Genomic DNA, 23,155 nt, shown 5'->3' with positions numbered 1-23,155 from the left:
TCCGGGAAAATGGATTTGCGAAATCCAAGGACCTCTTTTTTAAAAAATAAACGCCTTCCGGAATGGAATAGTAAGGAGGGCGGACTAGAAAGGCGAGCATCCGGCGGAAGTAGCGCGTGTGGCACCCTGAGACTAAACCGGAAGTTTCTAGGAATGCGCAATGAGCCCTTTTCTGTTCTTCGCGGAGATTCCGCTTTATTCTCAAGAGCGAAGCGACGGACGGCGGTGAGGCAGAATTTCACACAATAGTAACCTGACGGAGGCGGGGTTTTGGCTGCCGAGTAGCCGCTTCTTAAAAGGAATGTTTGGACTGTTTACTTACCAAAAAGAAAGAAACAAAAGCCGATTTAATTCGGTGCCTGTTTGTGTTGAGGAGAACTTGGCCATCGATTTCAATAGGCTTTTTAAAGCGCTTGCCTCAACTCCGCGCCTTTACCCGTAGCAGTTGCTTATGGGACCAGGATACTAGATAGATATGCTGCGAGATACAAGGAAATTGTTACTGGGTCCCCTCAAAGTGGTATGTTTACACAGTGTGGTAAGTGCCCCCCCCATCGATTTATTTTTTTTTAAACTAGAAAGTATGTTAATAGCCACTGTTACACAGATAACATTATGTGGACTGTTTTTGCATTTAATTAATCTCTATTTATTAAGCACCTCCCAAAAAATATCTCAAGGTGACATGAACAATAAAAGCAATTAAAAATTCTATTTGTGAACCGCATATGCAAAATTTCAATTTCAGATTGAAAAAAGATGTTTCACTAAAAAGGCTTATTGGAAAATGAAGGTCTTCAGTAGGTGCCAGAAAGAGAATGCATAAATAGTGCCTGTCTGATGTGTAATGGAAGGAAGTTACAAAGCGTGCCACCACACAAAAGGGCCAGTTTCTGTATTGGACAGACCTTCTGATGAGATGGTATCCACAGGAGGTCCTATACTGCAGAGAGCAATGATTAATTGCATATATAAGGGCTGAGGTCACCGTAAGATATCCTGGCCCCAAACTGCATAGGGCTTTGTATCCCAAAACCAACACATTGATCTTAGTTTGGTAGCTAATTGGCAGCCAGTGCAATTTCTTCCATAGCAGACTTAAAATATGGTGCGGCTTCTGGTCCAACCTCAAGGGCAGCTTCACATGCAGCCCAATTCAGTAATCCAAACTGGAGGTTACCAGTGCATGGATGATGGCTGTCCTGGCCCACAAACAGCTGCAACTGTGTTATCAGCTGAAGCTGTTAAAACTCAATTATAGCTGCTGAGGACACCTGGGCCTCTATTGCCAGGTGGATCTATGAACCTGCTTTTTCAGGGAGAGTATGTAATTAACTAAGCTTATGAGTTTTTTTTGCTGGATGTTAACATTCTGTGTTTGGTTGACCTAGGCTGTATCTGTGACTTATGCTTAAGATATCTAAAACTAGCTAGCTAGTTCTAGCTGGAAAAATCAGCATTGGTCTTCTGACAGTGACATGTATTGTGTAGATAAAATTATTTTGGTGAGGTGTGTTGGCTTTCTCTAATTGTGATTTTCCCTTTTGAAGTGTATGTATTGCAGAAAATCAAGAATTATAGCTGTAAAATGCTTCAAAGGTTCTTTGACTCTTCAGAGAAGTTACAGTTATCAAGCAGGTAATTCCTTCCCCCACTCCCAGCTTACATTTTCTATACAGATCTACTATAATATGATAAAAAGGAATGAGATATACTTATGAAAATATGCTTCTGTGCATAACTGTTACATGCCAGTATTATTGTTGCTGTATGTAAAGGTTCTGTATGTGGAATTATTTTTGTAGCTGATAGTAGGAACATAGGGAACTGCTTTATATCAAGTCAGACAATCTGTCTAACTCGGTATTGTCTACAGAGTTATCCAGGTTTTCTCATGGGGGTGAGGAGACACCCTTCAGAGTTGAGAGTGCTGATAATCACATCAGCCAGAGAAAAAAGTGTGTGTGTGTGTGTGTGTGTGTGTGTGAGAGAGAGAGAGAGAGAGAGAGAGAGAGAGAGAGATCCTTCAGTAGTAGATGCAAGTGCAGGAGGATCTCTGATTGGTACTGATGCTTGTGCTGTGAAACATAACTTCTACTCATTGGAAACATTATTAATGCTCTGGCCGCTTCTCTTTTAATAGGTGAAGTAAAATCTTTGCGCTCTATTATCACTCCACCTGCCTCTAAGTAAGTAATTAATTTTCATATATTCTATTTTTCCTATTTATTTTTTTGCCCTTCACACATTGGTATTAGGGTAGGCTACAATAAAATTCAACAGAAAAGAATTCATTCAGTAAAACCACAAGAAATAGTGTACTAAAAAAGGGCTGGGAACCAGGCCAAGCAGCTGGATGTGGCCCTCCAGGTCTCTCTATTTGGCCCTTGCAACTCTCTGTAGGCCAAGCCCCTGTCCAGCCGTGCTCTTTGTGTTTTGTCTGGCTAGAATGTCATTGAACTATAATGCCTCTTACTTGCCCAGATGAAGAAATGGGTGTGTAGAAACCTCTCTTGATTTCTGCATGCCTGTGGTACAAATCTATTGCTCTGCCTGTTTGTGCCTCTGATCCTACTCACCACTGGAATGCAGCCCCTAGGGTTTAAAGACTGTTCATGTACAGATGAGCAAAGTTATTTTTTATGTATTATTTGTAAAGTTATAATTGCCTTAAATACTTGGGTGCTAAATGGGAATTCTTTGCTTTTCTTAAACAGAATCCGCAACATTGGCATCATGGCTCACATAGATGCAGGAAAAACAACTACCACCGAAAGGATGCTGTATTATTCTGGGTACATAAGAAACCTAGGAGGTTAGTTAACAAAATCTGCTATGGTTCATTTTTAGAGAGGGAGAACACACACATAAAGTTTTGAACCACTCAAGCCTCTGCCGCAGGTTAAGTTGGCTGTCACCTTTCTTGTGCTGGTGCAGACTGGGCAGTCTCCTATCCTCCTACTTGCCTAGTTGTCATTTTATTTTTCCCTTTCTGGGGTCCCTTTCCAGGGTTTCTGAGTAATAATCCTGGTGCTTTCCCTATGAGGTCTGCTCACTGCCCTGTCCCATGTTTGGCACAGGAAGAGTTTCTGGGCATGTCCATGGAGGTTATGGGGCTCTGTTTGCAGGTGTCTTTTTTTGGGTTTTTTTGTTCTTTGTATTTCTGTTCTTTGTGTGTAGGAGAATCTGTTCAGCTTGTTGTATGGGTCTCTGCACTGATACTAAGGTTTGGTTTAATTTATCATTTGCATTTTTAAAATGCAGCCTTGCACACATACAAAGTGAGGTTTTGACCGAGGCATTAAGGATGAGCTATTTACTTGCGTTGCCCCTGCCATGACTTTCTTGCAATGCATTCTACCTCTCCCACCTGTCCAGCACCTTGCATGGTTCACCTGTCCATTCAATGGATAGGACTTCTGTTTCCGTTGGTGCAGGAATACTGCTGCCCTTATACAAGGCCATGTACTTGGCATCCTAAACAGCTTTCCCGGTCTTTGACATTAGATAGGAGAGCTGGGCCTTAGGCATTATGTTTTATAGCATTTCCCCAGTGATACATTGCATTCTGATAAAATGAATCAAGAGCTAAGATCATTTTACAGTGGCCAAACTGAAAAAAGCTACATTCTTTTTATTAATCAGATGTTGATGATGGTGACACAGTCACAGATTTCATGGCACAGGAGCGAGAACGTGGCATTACCATTCAATCTGCTGCTGTAACTTTCGATTGGAAGGGCTACAGAATAAATCTGATAGACACACCAGGTATGTTATTTTGAGTGAGCGAGATAAAGTCAAGGCAATCGTGACCAAGTAACCTCAGATGGCATTGGAAACGTGTAGCTTTGAAAATTTTGATGAAGTCTTGAAAACTTCCACTTTTCAATTAATGTACTTATATAGTGAGTGTAATTCTCCTGGGAATTTCCCCTGTGTCGTGTCAATTAAAAAGAATAGGAGCTCTGCAAGAATGTAAAAGTTATCTATCTGCTGGAGAAATTCCTGCTGACTATGGTCTGTTACTATAAAAACTCTCACATCATTAAGCAAGTTGGTTTCATAATGTAACTGGCTAAATCCACAAAGGCCATATGCTTGTTCTTGGATCATCTGTTTGATGCATGTTGTGTTTATAATTTTGTCTATTTCAGGATCAGAGTCCAGGAAAACTTGGGTAGACATAAGTTTTTAACAGACATTTAAAAGCATTACTGTCTGGGCCTCTTTTCAGAGAGTGGGTGCTATCACCAAGTGACAATCCACTGGACATGGAATGACATGTAGGGTTTTCTTAGAAGATCTTAACTATCAGTTTGGTCTGTACCATGGGAGGTAGTCTGCTAAGTACCATTGTGCCAAGTTGTTTAGGATTTTAAATGTCAGCAACAAAACTTTGAACTTAGCTTGGCAGCTAATAGGCAGCCAGTGCAGATCTTTCAACCCACTAAGCACTCTAGTATCTGCATTTTGCATCAGCTGCAACTTCTGAACCAGACACAAGGGTAGTTCCACATACAGTGTGTTACGGTAGTGTAATTGCGAGGTTACCAGTGACACAATTTGGCCTTAAATTCCAAGGTACTTCATGTCCTGGTGGATATCAATGCTGCAGAAGCTTGTTTGGAGTGGATGTGTCTGGATCTTGATAAATCACGCAGAGGCAAAGTTCATTAGCAAAAGAAGAAATTTTACTAAAGGTTTTCCAACTTCGTTACAAAAAGAAAAAACCCTTCAGAAGGGTTAGAAAACAAAATTAAGAATGAGAAACCAGCCCACTGAGCTCACAGATTTATCTGTCTGGTTCAGCGTAACCTTGAGATAACAGAACATAAATCAGAATATCTCCAGCTGCCTCAGCAGAAAAGAACAGAACTTTCCAGAATGAACCAGTATTTCCCAGTTTGTGCCCTCAAAGACTTTAGTCACAACAACCAGTGCATGGACCATATTGGCTATGCTAGCTCTGTGCAGGTAATGTGTAAGCCACTGAATTCACCAGGCTAGTGACAGTGATTTACAGTGGTACCTCAGGTTAAGTACTTAATTTGTTCCGGAGGTCCGTTCTTAACCTGAAACTGTTCTTAACCTGAACCACGGCTTTAGCTAATGGGCCCTCCTGCTGCTGCTGCTGTGCCACCGGAGCCCGATTTATGTTCTTATCCTGAAGCAAAGTTCTTAACCTGAAGCACTATTTCTGGGTTAGCGGAGTATGTAACCTGAAGCGTATCTAACCTGAAGTGTATGTAACACGAGGCACCGCTGTATTTAGGATCACCCCTAAGCTACACTTCTGCTCTTTCAGATGCAGTGCAAACCCACCCAGAACTGTTACACAACTCAATTCTAGGAACTTGGAACTACCCACCATAGGATCTCAGTCTTATTAGTTACTTTCCGTCCCGTGACTGCACCCAAAGACTGGTTTAGGACATGCATGGCCTTTCCTGATTCAGATGTTACAGAGAAATAGATGTGATATTGTCAGCATGCTGGTGACACTTTCCCTCAGATTGCATAATGGCAGCCTACAACAACTTCATATAAATATTAAATTGGGAAAAAATCCTCCCCTTTGGCACTCTGCAGATCAGCTAACAGAGGGCTCAGGTGTCTCTGGAACTGACCCTGTAAATAGGAGCAAAGCCACTGTAAAACGGTGTCCTCCCATTTCACAAAGATGATCCAGGAGGAAACAGTGATAAGCTGGGTCAAAAGCTGCTGAGAGATCCTGGAGAATCAATAGGATCACGCGCCTGCTGTTGCTCTCTATTGAAGTTCATCCACCAGGGTGTCCCCAAACCAGGCCTGGGTGCAGACTGGAATGGGTGTAGATCATCAGTTTCATCCAAGAGGGTCTGTTGTGGTTTTAGACTGAGTGCCTATTCATCACAAACCAGTAAAAAGTTATTAGGTGAAGACATGCTGCCTTTCTAATATTGTTAAAGCGTTACTATTCTTATGACCTCTGTTACTTCTCTGTGTAAACTGTATATTAGGTCATGTGGACTTTACAGTGGAGGTGGAACGTTCACTGAGAGTGCTGGATGGAGCAGTGGCTGTATTTGATGCCTCGGCTGGTGTGGAAGTAAGAATGACCACAGTGTGCTGTGACTTTACCTCACTTTAGTCCTGTTTCTATAGCCATGATTTTAACTGATGAGAATTTAAGGCCTAGATGCTCACTTCCACCAGCAAATGCTTGCCTCACATTATAAGGAAAGCGTATGTCATCAGATGGAGGTAAAGGCAGGACAAGAGTCTTTTGGGGGTGGTTAGTGATCTGCTGCCCATGTGTCAAAGCTGCCCCCCATTTCTGCAAAATGCAAGCCCCACAGCTATGAACGTTTATCCTGAGGATCTAATCTGAGGATCCAAAATGGCAGCATCTGCATGATAGCATAAGAAATGCTGTGTTGGACTAGCATTCTTTCTCCAGTAGAAGCTAGTGAGATGCCTCTTGAAGTATGCAAGAAGAGCATGTTCCCTTGTTTGCCCAACAAGTACCGTACCCAGAGGTTTTAAGGACATACTGATTTCAGTGACATATATTGCAGATTGACTACAGTTGTTTTTTTAAAAGAGCTCCAGTTCTTTGAAGGTGCCTGCCAGCTGCCACCCAACTCCCCCGCTCCATTCCTCATCCATCTCATTTGTCACTCAGTCTCTTGACTTCTCTACATCTTGTCTCATCTGTCTTACTGCAAACCTTCTGAGTAGGAGCCATGCCCATTTTGATGCCTCATACATTGCAAGTGTTAAAGAAGCGTTTACACAATTGTAGGTGACAGCAGGCACCCGCTTTGCCGAAAGGATTGACACTTTCCATCTTTGCCTTAGGCTCAGTCTTTGACAGTGTGGAGACAAGCAGACAAGCACCACATACCACGGATTTGCTTCTTAAACAAGATGGACAAAAATGGAGCAAGGTACTAAGATGTCTATTTCTTCCAGGGTCAGTGGAGCAAGGAAAGGCTTGCTTCACTGATTGTATTATATTTTAGGGTGGTTTCTGATTATCCAAGATTCGTGTGACTTAACACGAACGTTAACTGTGCAGTGGTTGCTTTAATTCCTTTTATGTGAAATTTACAAAAATGCTCACTTGTCTGGTTGCTTGGGATGCTTCCTGGTCACCAGACAAGGTAACTTTACAATATTTGTTTGATTCATCCTTTGATTCTACAAATAACTTAGATATAAGTATGTATGAAAAGGCGGGCTTGAAAAAAGAATGGTGTGAATTAGAAAAACCTGGATATTTGCAAGACAGTTTTAAAATATTCAGATAAGGAAGTTAAATGCTTTCAAAATATGTACTTAATCTGCATAACTGACACCCTGGTCCTATCATGTTTGTGGAAAATCCCAACTAACATACATATGGTCCCATCGATTCAGGTCTTTAGAAAAGCTCTAAGGCCCAGTTTGTTTTGAGTTGCTTTCTCTTGGACTGAGATGGGCTTAGCTGTTTTTAAATGGGCTTTGTGTTGGCTGGAAATAAACTATTTTTAAGGTGCTTATGCTGGTTGTTAACTCCATTTGGTTTTATTGTTGTCAGATTCAATTTTGGTATTGTGTTTTATAAGCTGGTTTGTGAACGTTTGACCTTAACAGGCAACCTAGACATTTCTTTAAAAGATGGAGCTGCTTGAGATGCGGTGTCTCAAATGTTTATGGCAGCCTGCCTTGCAAACAGGACTCCCGGATGGTGAAAGTGTTGGTCTGTTCATTTATTGCCCTGGTTTTCCTGTGTGTCTAGCAGCTTCTCACGTGCCAGAGTGGTACATGTGACTGTGTACATGGGCACAATTTCTGCACCATGACTTTACCTGCTGACTCCAGGTTATCACCTCTATTACTAAACGGGGGTTGGGCAGCAGCTTGTTACTATTAGCCAGTATAGCAAGCTGCTGCCCAACCAGGAGCTGTGGCTGCTGATGCTCAGGCCTAGGTTCTACTTCTTTGTTAGTACAGCTACATGTTGTGGTGGATGTGCTGGGTTTGATGGGCCTTGCTGCTGGTATGAGCCAGGGGTTTGGTTATTAGCATGTGGTTTCTTGCATTCTAACTTAATGAACCATTAGGGCCACAAGTGCATATTATTTAAAGATGAATTCTTTAGTGTGTGGCTAAAAAAATCAGACTGTTCAATGAGTTGGGAGGGTTATTATTGAACTTAAGATTTCCACATTTGGATCCTTTCTCAGGTGTTTAGTTTTTTGGTGTGTTTTTAGCTAAAACACTGTGTTTTTATTTAGTTCCCTATCTATGTCTCAGGTGGGGGTTTTTCATTGGGAGGAGTGACATATTGGATAAAGATAAGGACGTGATTTTCTCTCTAAGAGTAATAAATTGTCTTTAGTTTCACCTATGCAGTTGAGAGTATCAGGCAGAAGTTGAAGGCTAAGCCCCTGCTTTTACAGGTAATGTAAAACAAACTTTTACTTTTAAACAATTAGCATTAGTTACAAATCATATTGCTATGTCTTACTGTCTTACTATCTAATTGGGTTTATTTATTTTTTGGTTCTCTCCCTCCCACTGCATCCAGTTGCCAATTGGAGAAGGAAAGAACTTTAGGGGAATAGTTGACGTGGTGACCATGAACCAAATTATTTGGAAAGCTGCAACTGAGTTGGATGATGGAAAGAACTTTGAACAGAAACCCTTGGAAGAAACTGATGATCCTGACTTGCTAAGGGATGCCAGGGATGCGAGAAATGCCTTAATAGAACAAGTAAAGTTCTAAAGTAAATATGATATGAAACAGTTGAGACCTTTGATTAATGCAAATATGTCTGAAAACCAAAACTCAAGTGACTGATACTGTTGGCCACACAAGTTGAGATTCTGATAAAATTGTATATTGGGATGATTTAAATAATGATACACTAGAAACTTTATTTATCATATTTTGTACATTTGACTACCGGGAGAGATAAAAGTTCTGTATTTCCATTTATACATACTGCATTTTAATTTGCAGATTTGTACACTCCTAACCATTTTTGAATTTTGTTTCAATATAAACAATGTTCCCTTAGTTAGTATAAGCGATGTTGTGGTATCTGCAGCCTCGTCATTCTCCAAAGAAAACCTGAACTGCCCGTGGGAGTTTCTTCCCCGCTTTGCCCAACCCTTGTTCTCTCTGGGTTGGAGATAAAGAGGCTAAAAATATAAAAGCAGAATTAGGGAAGTTTATATTTTCACTTTGCTGAATACTCTAAAATTCTATATTTTTAGATTTTATATATTCTTTTACATGCCAATTGGTGATTTGCAGATAGTCAAACGGACATTTGGTGGACTAACTTGAATAGTGTGTAATAGCAGTAGTGTAGATTATTTTTTTTCTCTTCATAAGGTTGCAGACCTGGATGATGAATTTGCTGAGCTGCTCCTTGGGGATTTCAGTGAGAATTTTGATGCCTTGCCAGCTGATAAGGTACATGGCTCTGGGGGTTGTTTATTATATGAACTGCATATTATTACAGTTTTATTGTATTTGTACATAACAGGGTAGAGTGCCTTTTTCCTGCATGTGTGATGCAACAAAATTATTAAAGCTTGGTAGAGAATGCTAGGATACTGTGGCAAACCTGCAGGAATGTGATTTGGTAAAGGGAGTGAAGAGATGGCAGCAGGCAGGGAAGGAAGGAAGACGAGACTAAAGCTGCTGTAAATCAGTAGGTGCATGACACATATTGACAGTATTTAGAAATAGTTAATAAAAGGGTACCGCCCCCCTGCAGTTGACTGGATAGTTATCTTCTGCTCCATGTCAGTATGTTAGTCCAGACAAAATATTGATACAAGTCAACATGCAGAGCCATACAACTAGTTCATTGAGTCCAGGGGAACTTTGAACTGGCAGGCTGCAAACAGTTGCCTGCACCCCTTCCATACAGTCCCATGACTTTTGAAAGTGAGAAAAGTTTCACAAGCAGCTTGGGACACAGTGGATGTGGGTAGGACCCACTGTGCAAATAAAAGTAGTTTTTAAAAAGCTATTGGGTGCCCTTAAGTCTTTGGGCATACCTTGGCAGCACTGGGGTGCATAATGTTAAGCTGCATGTCTTACTGGTATTAAAACATGTTTTCTTTTTAATAAGGGAGGCAATTTTTTCTAGAAACCGCATGGTTTCATGGGAAGACCTGATCGTAAAATGTTTTAAAATGATATCCTACTAATATGTTCTGTTTATAATGGGAAAGAATCTTTAGGTTGAAACAAGAGCCACAAGCCATAAAACCAAGTGGCAGCTACGAAGCCATAGAAACAATAGGGATTTTTTGTGGGCAGCAATACTATAAACGCTGAGGGTCACGGTTATATTCAGGAAGGTGCTTGCAATGCCTGCAAGGTGAAGACTGAGGAATATGGCCAGAAAGCCTGTTCCATAGCACTCATCGGTTGCTTTGTTTTTTTTGGGGGGGGGGGTTTTGATAAATATCACATAATGCATATCAGGCAGAAACCCATAACTTAAGTATTTTTTCATTAGGACCTTGAATAATGTATATGATAAACACCTTATGACCAAAACAAAATGCCATCTAAAGGTGCAACTCAGTTAATGCTGGAGCTGTATACTCTTCCTTTGACTCTTAAGTAGATCATTGTTAAAATTATGAATCTTTGTGCCTCTGCAGCTGCATTCTGCTGTACGAAGAGTAACCCTAGCACAGAAAGCTGTACCTGTGTTCTGTGGAAGTGCACTGAAAAACAAAGGTGTTCAGCCATTATTGGATGGCGTCACCAGGTATTTACCTGCACCGGATGAACGCAGCTACGACTTCGTGTGAGTAAGAAGATGATGCGTTTTAATAAGTTTAAGCATGTGTTAGAAAAGCCATGAAAAAGAAACCGTTTATTAACATCTTATGGGAGATTAAAAATAGGCTGGGTTCTTGAGGAGGAGAGAGAGGCTCTAGTGAGCCATAGATTCAGGAAGCATGCACAGACCACACATTGTAAGTAGCAGCTGGTCTGCTGCAATGTGCACTTATAGCCCAGGACTCGGTAATTCCTATGCAGATTCCTAAAAGGATACAGGGTACACAATGCCCCTCATTTTTCTATTGAGCAGTTTTATTTTAGCTTGGCTAAACTAGTACCAATAAACAGATTATTCGTATAGCCAGGGAAAATACCCTATTTTTTATCATTCAAAATATCCGTTAATGTTATATTTTTTCTTCATTACTTTTTGCAGGCAGTGGTATAAAGATGACCTGTGCGCTCTGGCATTTAAAGTTATTCATGACAAACAACGTGGGCCGTTGGTTTTCTTCCGTATTTACTCTGGCACAATGAAGCCTCAGTCAGCTGTCTATAATATTAGCAAAAACTGCACGTGAGTAAAAAAGGGGTGAGGAAAGGATTGTGAGTGTAACTGTTCGGATTCCTCAGTAGGAGTAGCATTTAATCTGAGCCATTCCTTGCAGGGAGAGAATGAGTCGCCTGCTTCTTCCTTTCGCTGATCAGCAAATAGAAATCTCTTCGCTAACGGCTGGCAATATTGCCCTCACAGTTGGATTGAAACAGGTGAAGAAATATGAATCCCAAACATTTTTGGAAAATTGCATCAACATTAATGTGGAGAATTACTACCATTTTGCTGATTGACAATATTACTGGGGAAAAGTGAAACCAATTCTCTAGTGACTTCTTTATTTTTTAATAAGTTTTTTGTTGGTTCTGTTAGGGAATCTCTGCAGCTCTAAGCTGACTAGCAAAGGGTTCACTTTGTAGTAAGGAACAATGTGTTAAACACCAAAGACACTTTTGTCCCAGTTTTTTTCAATATGGTTCTCTCTATTGGCAAAGAAAAACAATTAGAGAAGGTGAGTTGAAGCAAAACCAAAAAGTTGCTCTAATTGTTGTCATCCCAAATTGCCTGGGAAAAGACTGCCTTTGGCAATTGGCTAATTTTCTGTGCTTTTTAATGATGAAAACCAATTACATGTTGACAAACGACATGCCATGTGCTTTTTGGCATCCCCCAGAGTGCCACTGGCGACACCATTGTTTCGTCAAAGGCTTCAGCAATGGCTGCGGCTCAACAAGCTGGAAGAAATGTGGGGTCAAAGCGCGGTCGAAGCAGCGAAGTAGAGAATCTTATCTTGGCCGGCATTGAGATTCCAGAGCCAGTCTTCTTTTGTACCATAGAGCCGCCTTCCATGGCCAGGCAACCAGGTATGATGCAATTACTGAAAGTGCTAATAGTGTACTCTTAATTCATACATAGTTCTGAAGAAATAGAACATTCTGTGGTTTCTCAATATGCACAATATGTTCAAGAAGACATATTAAAAAGGGCCAGTGTTCTTATTTAGATCCAGGATGGAGGAGGGGATGAATATGCTTTGCCAGTTTATAAAAAGTTCTTTAAAGTACAGTCGTACCTTGGATCTTGAATGGCTTAGTTGCTGAATGTTTTGGTTCCTGAATGATTGAAAACCGGGAGTATTCTGGTTTTTGAATGTTTTTTTGGAAGCTGAATGTCTGATTGGGCTTCCACAGCTTCTGATTGGCTGCAGGAAGCTCCGTGCTTTGGTTTCTGAACATTTTGGAAGTTGAACGGACTTCTGGAACAGATTCCGTTCTACTTCCAAGGGAAGGCTGTATTGACTAAAATGCCTAATTCAGAGTCTAGGACAGAGCTTTCCTAACTTTTCATGCCTGTGACACACATTTTAGACATGCATCATTTCGCGACACAGTAATTTAGTTTTACTAGCAAACTTGAGGTTAAATGAACCCCTTTCAAGCCCTGGGAGTGTTCACACAACACACACTGCAACTGGTACACTAATGTGTCGCGACACACAGTTTGGAAGGCTCTGGTCTAGGAACAGTTTGGAAGGCTCTGGTCTGTACTGCTAAGCATGAATGTGATTGGCAGCTCCCTGTGTGACAAAAGATTTCTTGAAATGGATTCAGGGGTTTCAAAACCAGCTTACAATGGCCTGGTTTTGCCAGTCGATGGACTACGATGCAACATAGCGTTCAAAGGGGAAGTGAGGGAGAGAGAAATTATCATTGGGACCATAAGCATTTGAATTATTTTCCTTCCATCACATTGGTGGAATTTTGATCTATCTTTTGTTGGAAGCTAGAATCTTTTAGTACAGCAGTACAGAAACATTAATAGGTTGATTACAGCTAATGATACTTTAGCTATATTTGGAAGGCTTTGCTATTCCTATATATTGCTATTTACTCCAACACAGCTGCCTCTTCCCTCTCCTACCTTTAATTTTCACAGATTATTTAAATCCTCAGCAGTCTACTTAAACCCCAATTGTGCTCTTCATACTTGATATATAGTCAATACTTTTATTTTAGATCTAGATAATGCCTTGGCTTGCCTGCAACGTGAGGATCCAAGTTTGAAAGTCAAGGTAGATTCAGACACCGGGCAGGTAAGGCCTTTGGTGCCAATTACTAAACTTCTCCCAATATTATAACGTCGATGCTTCCTTGACTGTGTTTTTAATGTATATGGATGCAACAACTATTGCGCTGTCTTAGGCTAATTCAAGTCTGTAATGTAGATATATCCTAAGTGCCATGGCTTTCCAATGAGAAATGTTGGGAATTTGTTTTCTGTAACAGTATTATTTTCCCTTCTCATAAATATGCAGTTCTGCTGCTTCTGTGGAAGCCATTATGATTAAACTGGTTTAAAACCAATTTGGGTTTGTATTACTAAGATGTGATTTAAAAATAGAAACAAAAACGGAGGTTTAACAAGCAAGTATTAGTGTTACAAATTTTACAACTTTATTTTTTATAGCTGTGACCTTTTACCTGTAAACTGCACACAGCTTGACTCGGCACCAGTTTACTTCATTGGGAAGTTGTTTAGATATGCTAAGAGGCCATAAGTTTATAACATGTGATAATATTTCTTTAAATATTGAGAAAAATATAAATGAAGCCACATGAATGCTACCAGTGTAAAGGATATTCTGAGGGTTATTTTGCCTTGTTTTGTGGCATTAAAAACATGTATCTCAAACTGGTAACTTTAATACTGACCTGCATTCTGTTTTAGATTATGAAGCTGTCCTTACTTATTCTGTTTTTAAATCCAGAAAATTTTATAAACTCGTATATTCCCTTTATATTACATCACTTTTTCACATGCCTCTAATTCTCCATGCCTTTAATTCTCCAACCCATAGTTCATTTCTGGCTGGCAAATTGAAATTTTGGATTTGCCATATACTTTTGAGATCTGTTAACAACAACATAGCTTAAGCTAATCTATTTTGCAGAGTTCTCCCACCATTCTCAGTTAAGTTAAATGAACCAACGTAGGACAAAGTCACTGAAAAATGCAATCTGTTTCCTGCTGTGTTGCTGTACCCCTTGATCTAAGTTTTGTTTTTTTATCTCATCTGAAATATCCTTTTTGAAAGAAGATAAAAGCACCTCACCTCTGTACCCCATGACTTTGATGTAACTGTTAAGAATACTTTCACATTTTTTGCCAGACTATCCTCTGTGGCATGGGAGAGCTGCACATTGAGATCATTCAGGACCGAATCAGACGTGAACATAAACTTGAGACCTATCTGGGACCTCTTCAGGTAGCTTACCGGGAAACAATCCAAAACTCTGCTAAGGCTATAGGTAAAGTAACTGTCATCTTGGACCTGCAAGTGAACGACTTAAAAATTTGTTGGCAAAAAGTTCAGTGTGATCTGTGGGATTTCCATTATTTCGTCACAGACACGCTGGACAGAACTGTAGGAGAGAAACGGCACCAGGTGACCGTAGAATTGGGAGTGAGACCATGGGCGGGAGAAACGTCAGCAACAGCACCAGTCATTGAGTATGCGGAGAACGTCTGTGACTCGCTCCAGCCAGACCTTCGTGAAGCTATAGCAAACGGAATCCATACATCGTTCCTTCAAGGTAAGAGTCACCTCAATCCTTATTTTGAATTTATTAGAATTGTTGTTTTCTGAGTGCCTAGCCCAAGCCGAGACATTTCGTGGAATGGATCCAACATAATGATCAGAATCTTCCTCTCCATCTGCACCCCACTTGCCTGTCCCTACGTCCTGGCTCTGGGTTTGATTATGAGTTGTTATGAATAAAATGCTGCAAAAGTAAGTGTTCTGAAATTTGTATGTGAAAATCTTTTAAGTTTATTTTTTTAAAACGAATAAACTAAACAAATATGGCAGCAAATATGGCCTGGAATCTGAGCTCTGCAACCCTGATAATTCTGTGAAAGAGATTTTAAGTATGTTTAGCACCATGGATAAAAGTTGCCTAAGGTAGCTCAATCCAGTCAGTTGATGGATGAATCATGGCAGTCAGTTCTAGTTTCTGATCAAAGTTGGTGTTCTCTTGGTGGCGCAGCAAGTCAGCTCAGCATGCCTAAATATTGAATTCTTCATACCTATTATTTTCCCATTCCATGGGTTAGTAGAAAATTGGAAACTGTAAATTAATGTAAGTATATGTATTCCCCTATTTTGTTTGATTACTCAGTTTCTTTTTTTTAAAAAGAAAAAGAACAAAGCTTGTGTGTCTGGTGCCGTTTGCCAGTGTTGTCCTTGCCTAATGATAGGTAGATTATCATTAGTGATGACTGGGGTGCTTTTACTTTTTCAAGGCTAGTAAGACGACCAAAACGATTCCCTGCCAGTCAGGGTAGACAGCATTGAGCTTGATGGCCAGTGCCTTAACTCGGAGTAATGCAGATTCCTGTGTTCCTGGCTACTCTCAGTGTCAACTAAACGTTATGCAGACATTAAGAAATGTCCTTTTCCTAGCTTCCTAAGAAATGTTCATTTGGTGTTAGTGCATTCTTTGTATTTTCATGTTGCAGGACCCCTGCTGGGGTTTCCAGTTCAAGATGTAGTAGTGACGGTACATGCAGTGACTGCAAACTCCGATACATCTCTGACAATGGTTTCTGCTTGTGTTTCCCGTTGCATGCAAAAGGTATTAAGTCCAACTGTCTTTCTGAGGTCATTTGCAGCAGTCTTCATTCAAAGTAACAGAATTACAGAGGGGTTAAACAGATTCTCCCTTAATGGTATTGTCTGGTGGTTCCCAAATGGTGGTCTGCGGACCCCAGGCGGTCCGTGGCACCATTCACATAACAAAAACTACCATAGAAATATCAAAACTTTCCAAAGTAGGGGGTCCATGGCTTGGCTTTTGAAAAACAAGGGGTCTGCAGTACTTAGCTAATTGGGAACCACAGGTATAGTCTGTTGGTGGCATCTTCAGGATGGTAATGCGCCCATTTTCAAATGTACAGGAGGCCCACAATTTATACAGGGGCTACATTCCAGGGGTCCATGTGAAAAGGCAAAATCATGTAAAATCAGGAAGACCCTTGGAAACCACTGCTCAAGCACCCCTACCTGTCCAGAGCAGGCCTTGTCCCTCCTTGCTTACTGCATCCTTCCCAGAGTCTGCTGAGCAAGGCTTTGCCTGCCACAGAAAGAGTTTTTAAAGCCTTGCTTAGCAGTTTCTGGAGGCTCTTGAGATCTTGCACAGCCCCTTCCAATGGTTCCTTCCTTCTATTTATTTTTTGATGACACGCACAAGGCTGCGATGGCATAAGTAAATTGTGTGTTAAGTTCCAGGCCTATTGTGTATTCAATTCCATTAATTATTTGCTTTACTTCCGTTGATATTCTCAGGCACAACCAGCAAAGGTGCGATTACAAATTAATTATGTGATATGTTAGTGTCATGTATATTGATGACTTTACTGAATAAGCATTTGCCTTTAAGAATGTTCTTATTCTGCTTGTTAGGCTCTGAAGAAAGCTGATAAACAAGTGCTGGAGCCTCTCATGAACCTGGAAATAACAGTGGGCAAAGATCACCTTGGTGCCGTACTGGGTGACCTTGCACAGAGAAGAGGCAGCATTCAGGAAATTCAGGGTCGCCAAGACAACCAAGTTGTAATTGCATCTGTTCCATTGGCTGAAATGATGGTATGTGCATAAGGTGCTCAAAACGGATGCTGCATATTTATTTTGTTTTGTGTTACCCAGGGTGTTTTGCAGCTCTGTTGAACAAAGCAAGGCATGCCTACACTACAAGTTTGAAATTTAACTACTGTTGCTTTTCATGAAAAGTAGGAACTATAATTTTTGATGGTGCTGAGATTTTCGTATAAAGTTGTCTTATTCTGTGGTAGACCGATGGTTATCCATCTTGCTAGTTCATACTGTCCAGTTTGATTGGCAGCAGTACTAAGAGGCAGACGTTCCTAGACTTGCTTTAGCAGAGAGCTTTAACTGGAGTTAAACCAGAGCAGTGGCTGCTTTTCTAGGAATTAAACTACTTAATGGTTCCAGTGGAATGATTTTTTTTTAAAAAAAATAAGGTAGTAGTTGTGTAACCAAATATGGATCAACTTCCATAAAAGTAATTATTATCTATTGGTTTTTGTTGTAGGGTTATTCAACAGCTTTGCGCTCTTTGACATCTGGCTCTGCAACATTTACCTTGGAATTGGCAAGCTACCAAGTGATGAGCCTCCCGGAGCAAGCTGCTCTGCTTAAGAGGAGTGGTTTGCAGTAGTATCAGCATGGAGGAACAAGGAATTGCCTCTAACAAGGCGCAGCAGTGGATTTTTGTAAGTTTCCTACTGTCAAAGCATGTGGCTTCAATTTAGCATGCACACAGTGGGAGTATCTTGTAAAATACTTGCTAGTTACAAAATCTGAGCAGAGTATTTTCACAGAAATAGTAAAACAGAAGCAACTACCTCTTCCAGGCTACTGTATTACTGCAGTTGTCTGCTTTCAGTGATTACCGTATTTTTCGCCTTATAGGACGCACTTTTTCCCCTCCAAAAATGAAGGGGAAATGTGTGTGCGTCCTATGGGGCGAATGCAGGCTTTCGCTGAAGCCTGGAGAGCGAGAGGCGTCGGTGCGCACTGACACCTCTCACTCTCCAGGCTCCAGGAAGCTATCCGCAAGCCTTGCACGCCCAGGGGAACTCCCCCCCGGGCGTGCAAGGCTTGCGGGCGGCAGCCTGCAGCGCAGGGCGCCCTTCGGAGGACGCCCCGTGCTTCGCGCAGGTGTCTGCAGCCTGCCGCCCGGCGTGTGGGGCGCCCTGAAGCAGAGTGCCCCTCGCGCCGGGCAGACATCGGCCAGCCCCACAAGCTCGGGGGACAGCGGGGAGGCGCAGCGCCGCCATCCCACTGTTCCCCGACCTGGTTTTGGGGGGGAAATAAAGGCATTTCCCCCCCTTTATTTCCCCCCCCCCCCCAAAGTAGGTGCGTCCTATGGGATGAAAAATACGGTATGTAGAACGCTGTGCATATTTGTGTCTCATTCTGAATACAGTATTTTTCGCTCTATAGGATGCACCTTTTCCCCTCCAAAAATGAAGGGGAAATGTGTGTGCGTCCTATGGAGCAAATGCGGGCTCCTTGGCTTCAGTGATAGCAACGCGAAGCCTCTGGAGGCTTTGTGTTGCTTTCGCTGAAGCTTGGAGCGCGAGAGGCGTTGGTGCGCACCGACCCCTCTTGCTCTCCAGGCTTCAGGGATAGCTGCCTGAAGCCTTTGGAGCGCAGCGCGAGTTACCGCTGCGTTCTGGAGGCTTCAGGATCCTTTTGCTGAAGCCAGGAGAGTCTTGCTCTCCCGGCTTCAGCAAAAGGAACCCGAAGCCTGAGGAGTACAGTGAGAACTTGTGCTCCAAAGGCTTCAGGGATAGCTGCGCGCAGCCTCTCCCTGCCGGAGGGGTTGTGCGCGGCTATGCCACAAGCCGAGACCGTGAGCCTGATCCATCCATCTGCCACAAACACATACACACAGGAATCTGCCAGTTTCTTTTTCAAATGAGCTACTTTTTCTTAAAAAGTTCAACATCATTTATTTTTTCCACATCTATAAGAAATTAACCTTCTCTAAATTTCAGCATTTCAAAATGAGAGTGCTCCAGTGCAGTATTCAATAGGAATGTGCAGGTTTTTCTCCCCAAAAGGCACTTTTGGCAATGTCCTCCTACAGCTGTTAGGGGTCTCTTGCTTCGTGCCTGCAGTATCCAACAAACAAAGGCTGCGCTGCTATTCCACGCCTGTAGGGGAGAGAAGTGTGACTTGCTTTTGCCTTTTCAGATTAATAAACTTCCAAGTTTTGATGTAAGAAACCTACACAGATTATTGATGGGATTGTACCTGCTGTACTAGATTGTATTTCTTACCTGAGCATGCGACAACGATGTTCATTAAGCCTGTTATAAGCATCTTCAATATCAGTTACATTTTTACTGCTCCAGAGTCTCTCCCCAACAGCACTTGCCCGAGGCCTGGAATATGAATAGAAGACAAATTTTAAAAAAAATCTAATTTAAATATAAAGTGGTTACTGCCCATGCAAAATAAAGTATTTGCAACATGAACGTATGCCAGTACTCCATTTCTTAAAACAATCTGCCTGCCCCCCTTTATCAAGCACACCACGTTACAGCATTGTTCTGTGCAAAATGAGAGCAAAACAGTGAGATGTAATATTAAAAGCGGCACGCTCGCTCAGCCTTCCTCAAGCTGGTGGCCTCCAGGACTTTTAAACTACAACTTTAATCATCCCTGCTTATTGACCGTGTTTGCCGGGGCTGATGGGATTGGTAGTCCAAAACATCTGGAGAACACTGCACTAAATTACGTACTGCAGCCTTGAATTCTGCAATTCTGCTGGTTGATCAGGAGCTCAATGCAGGCAGGTGGGGGGGTGGGGCATCACTCCAAGGAAACCTCACTTTTCTGTGACCAGCTGAGGCTGGTCATTTCATAAAAAGCAAGAGCCTTGCCATCTTTTTCAGCTGGCCTTTGTACACCCGAGTGCCATGCAGTATCCACGGGTAAGTGGGAACTATGCTAATCACTAATATAGACAAAATTAAGAAGAAGGGAGGAAGACAACTTGGGAAAAGTAAAGTTTAAAAATCATGATGCAAGCGTAGTTTTGTCCGATGTCAGTATCAATAAGGTTAGAACAAGATGGTTAGCATTTCTGTTGAAAAAAAATATCAGGTGAGTGATTAACTATACCAGAGTCTTGGTGTGAGATTAGTTGCATCCACATATTCTCCCCAAAGACAGGCTTCTCCACCAAGCACCAACTCTTTCTGGGATTGCCACCCTGTGTTTAAGGAAAAGACTTATTGGCTTGTGTCTTCCTTTAAAGGCAGGCTCAGTCTGATACAGGTACAGTATTTTACACTTGCAAGCTGAGTATCGTGGAAATAATCATTAGGTGTTAATTAAGTCATACCAAATCTTAATGTCATGACTATTAAAATAAATCCAGATGATTAGAGTTGCAGCCTATACACTATTATCTTAAATACTTAACATATGACCCAAACATAGTGAGCTTCTAAATACAAAGAATATTACTATCTTTTATTTAACTCTACTTCAGTGACTAAAGTTCAGTTCTGCAGCCAGAACTGAAATCAATAAAAAGGAAATTGTTCATTTTTTTTAAAAAAACCACCACCACCAAGAATTCGTCTCCCCTTATTAATAGTCTAGAATGCCATCTCCACCAACAAACTGGGGAGATAACTTGGGTGAAAGGACAGTATGGAGGAGTATGCAGGAATATAATTTTATCATTCATTAAAACTGGGAGACACAGCAACAAGGCCATGCAACTTTCCCACTGGAACCAATGCCTGGATAATGCTCAAAGAAAAAGGAAACTACAAACCAAGGAAGTCTAGTGGCTCCACGCTGTAGTATTTCTTCCAGTCCTGGCCGTAACTAATGAGGTCTAGGTACCATGGTGCTGCCAGGATGGCGCTGTGCCCTGCTTTGGTTACTCTTCTTAACTCTTCTTTATACAAGCTCTCAATCCACACTTCAACTATTGTGTCCGACTGTAGCTGAAGACATCAAAAACATAGCGTTCAGACAGCATGAAAACAATCTATTCAGCTACAGGCATCTCCTCCAAAGCATATGCAGATAGTAGCATGCCAGGTTATGTGATACGGTTATGTGAAAACTAACGTCACTCATATCAAGTCCCATTGGGATTTGTCCACATATTGGTGTGACATCAATTTGTTCCATGGTAATTATAGCATCTTTGCAATTACCCCAGTGACAAGATTTCAAAGAAGTCTATTAGAAATCCTAATATGTGGACGCTCGACCTGAAGCTACTTTAACCTGAGGTATGACTTTATACAGATGGCTGAGACAGGGCTGTCAAGCCTGGAGGAGGTCAAGGCAGGAATACAAGCAGGTGATCAAACCACTTGGACTGCTGCTTTGCTCAACCCCTCCTCCCCACCAACAACTTAAAGTACTGTGGAAAAGAAGGCTGGCAAGCTGGTAGGCTAAACAGAAACACTCATGTACGAGATGAGAATCCACAGCAATTTAGTGTTGTATGTTCCACTTGTGTGACTGGTTTGCCAAGAGCATTTAGTTATGATAAGATGAAAGAAAATTAGCTGGTACTGCCTAAAATAATTAACCTTAACATAAAAACAGCAGGCTTAGAGACAGTCTGCCTTTTTAAGGGTTGTTTTGGCATATTAAGTTGATGTATCACAGTATTTTAATATTCTTTTGGAAGCCGCCCAGAGTGGCTGGGGAGACCCAGCCAGATGGGCGGGGTATAAATAATAAATTATTATTATTATTATTATTATTACAAGACTGATGCAATTTTAGAAAGGCATAAGCTATGAGACAGCCACATATGGTATGTCACCTTTCCAGCATCATATTGTATGTACTTTTGAAATATACAGGACAGTCACATTTCTATTACATTTGACTTATAATGTATTTGCTTCTTATATTGCCTTGATGAAATTGATCCTTAGATCAGATCACACAATTCTGAAAGGCTTAAACATTTCAGATAGTGCTACAGGTGCCTTCTGGGTTACTCTAGCACATGAAAATCAAGTTTTCGCAGAACAGCACAGATCATCTCTCAGTCCTTACCTTTGCTCCATGATCAAAGACTTCCTGCCACACTATGGATTTCTTGTTCAGAGAAGACACCAACTCCAATATTCTAGTAGTAATAATATTTTAAAGATGTTAGGTACTAGCTATTTACTATTTACACCCCTTATTTCAGCCATGATTGGCTCCAAATGATTAAGAACAGCAAGTTACTAGCACTAATTGTGGCTGTGATCTACTTTAAAACATGCAAGGACATGGTTTACTAAACCATGGCTTACTAAACCATGGTTTAGGCATTGTGTGCAAACAGCCAATAAGCAGGCTCTTGCCTGAAAGAGAAACTCACTTCTCAACATAGTGGGATTCCAGTTTAGCATAGGTAAACCAGACCCCTTGCTTCTTCATGAATTCTTGTATATCAGGATTGGACCTCCTATAAGGGAAGAGAGAAAACACAGTTATGCTTCTTGCCAAGATCAGCAGTATACTACAGAAGTACCAGTGGGATTTTGCACCAAGACTTACTAGGAAATAACATGTTACCCACTGACCACCAGAATCCTCCAATATGCATTCATTCAGAACTCTCACCCCCTTATGAATAGGAAATATCTGGCAGAGGATAGCCACAGACAATGGCTTCACTGAAGGAAAAATAAACAATAACTAAATGATTACTATTTATTAAATTTGTTAGTTGCTTTATCTTACCCAGGGCAACCCAAAGCAACTTATAACCAACCAGACAGATGAAAAACCCCACACAGATACATTAAAAAAGGAATGCATTAAAAAACATCCTGCCCGCTTCTAAAAACCCACCGATAGTTAAAGGCCAAAGGCCTGGTAATAGAGGACAGATTTTGCCTGGCACCTAAAGATATATAAGAATGGTGCCAGGAAAGCCTCCTTGGGGAGAGCATTCCACAAACAGGGAGCCATTGCGGAAAATGCGTGTTCTCAGGTTGCCACCCTCTGGACCTCCCATGGCGGGGGCACACGAAAAAGGGACTCGGGAAGATGAGCACAGGGTCTGGGTCAGTTCATATGGGGGGAGGCGGCCCTTGAGGCATTGGCAGTGACCCTGCATCTCCACGATAGATGAGCAAGAGGAACAAAAACCAAGTAATTCAGATAAAGTCAGCTTATGATGATTTTTTGTAACTTGCATAAGATAATAAATACATGGAGGCAGGCTGATCAGTGGTTGTAAGCC

General features: G+C 41.4%; 2 protein-coding genes across 5 annotated transcripts in view; one reads left to right on the top strand and one right to left on the bottom strand.

Moving 5' to 3' along the window:
• Positions 1–48: 48 nt before the first annotated feature.
• GFM2 (GTP dependent ribosome recycling factor mitochondrial 2) overlaps positions 49–23,155 on the top strand; it is a 27,091-nt gene continuing 3,984 nt past the window's right edge. Inside the window, exons 1-21 of one of the 4 annotated variants that reach the window (XM_083403924.1) lie at positions 49–520; positions 1,551–1,638; positions 2,144–2,189; positions 2,718–2,815; positions 3,646–3,771; positions 6,003–6,091; positions 6,844–6,932; positions 8,369–8,429; positions 8,558–8,743; positions 9,371–9,451; positions 10,660–10,808; positions 11,223–11,363; positions 11,455–11,554; positions 12,016–12,205; positions 13,358–13,434; positions 14,512–14,650; positions 14,750–14,935; positions 15,861–15,976; positions 16,804–16,986; positions 17,453–17,633; positions 18,924–19,406. In XM_083403924.1, the coding sequence (XP_083260050.1) occupies positions 476–520; positions 1,551–1,638; positions 2,144–2,189; positions 2,718–2,815; positions 3,646–3,771; positions 6,003–6,091; positions 6,844–6,932; positions 8,369–8,429; positions 8,558–8,743; positions 9,371–9,451; positions 10,660–10,808; positions 11,223–11,363; positions 11,455–11,554; positions 12,016–12,205; positions 13,358–13,434; positions 14,512–14,650; positions 14,750–14,935; positions 15,861–15,976; positions 16,804–16,986; positions 17,453–17,578 (2,316 nt within the window). In that variant the 5' untranslated portion in view covers positions 49–475 and the 3' untranslated portion in view covers positions 17,579–17,633; positions 18,924–19,406. Of the gene's footprint in view, positions 539–1,550; positions 1,639–2,143; positions 2,190–2,717; positions 2,816–3,645; positions 3,772–6,002; positions 6,092–6,843; positions 6,933–8,368; positions 8,430–8,557; positions 8,744–9,370; positions 9,452–10,659; positions 10,809–11,222; positions 11,364–11,454; positions 11,555–12,015; positions 12,206–13,357; positions 13,435–14,511; positions 14,651–14,749; positions 14,936–15,860; positions 15,977–16,803; positions 16,987–17,452; positions 17,634–18,923; positions 19,407–23,155 lie in introns of those variants that run through there. The other 3 variants (XM_083403922.1, XM_083403925.1, XM_083403923.1) reach the window with 3 other exon arrangements.
• HEXB (hexosaminidase subunit beta) overlaps positions 18,853–23,155 on the bottom strand; it is a 20,042-nt gene continuing 15,739 nt past the window's right edge. The window contains exons 9-14 of the mRNA XM_083404062.1: positions 22,286–22,372; positions 21,973–22,045; positions 20,720–20,894; positions 20,056–20,146; positions 19,209–19,313; positions 18,853–19,082 (exon numbers count right to left, since the gene is read on the bottom strand). Of these exons, the coding sequence (XP_083260188.1) occupies positions 19,019–19,082; positions 19,209–19,313; positions 20,056–20,146; positions 20,720–20,894; positions 21,973–22,045; positions 22,286–22,372 (595 nt within the window). The 3' untranslated portion in view covers positions 18,853–19,018. The remainder of the gene's footprint in view (positions 19,083–19,208; positions 19,314–20,055; positions 20,147–20,719; positions 20,895–21,972; positions 22,046–22,285; positions 22,373–23,155) is intronic.

This window comes from Podarcis tiliguerta, assembly GCF_965153285.1.
Source record: "Podarcis tiliguerta genome assembly, chromosome: 11".
NCBI lineage: Eukaryota > Metazoa > Chordata > Lepidosauria > Squamata > Lacertidae > Podarcis > Podarcis tiliguerta.
This window is presented reverse-complemented; position numbering and strand designations above follow the sequence as displayed.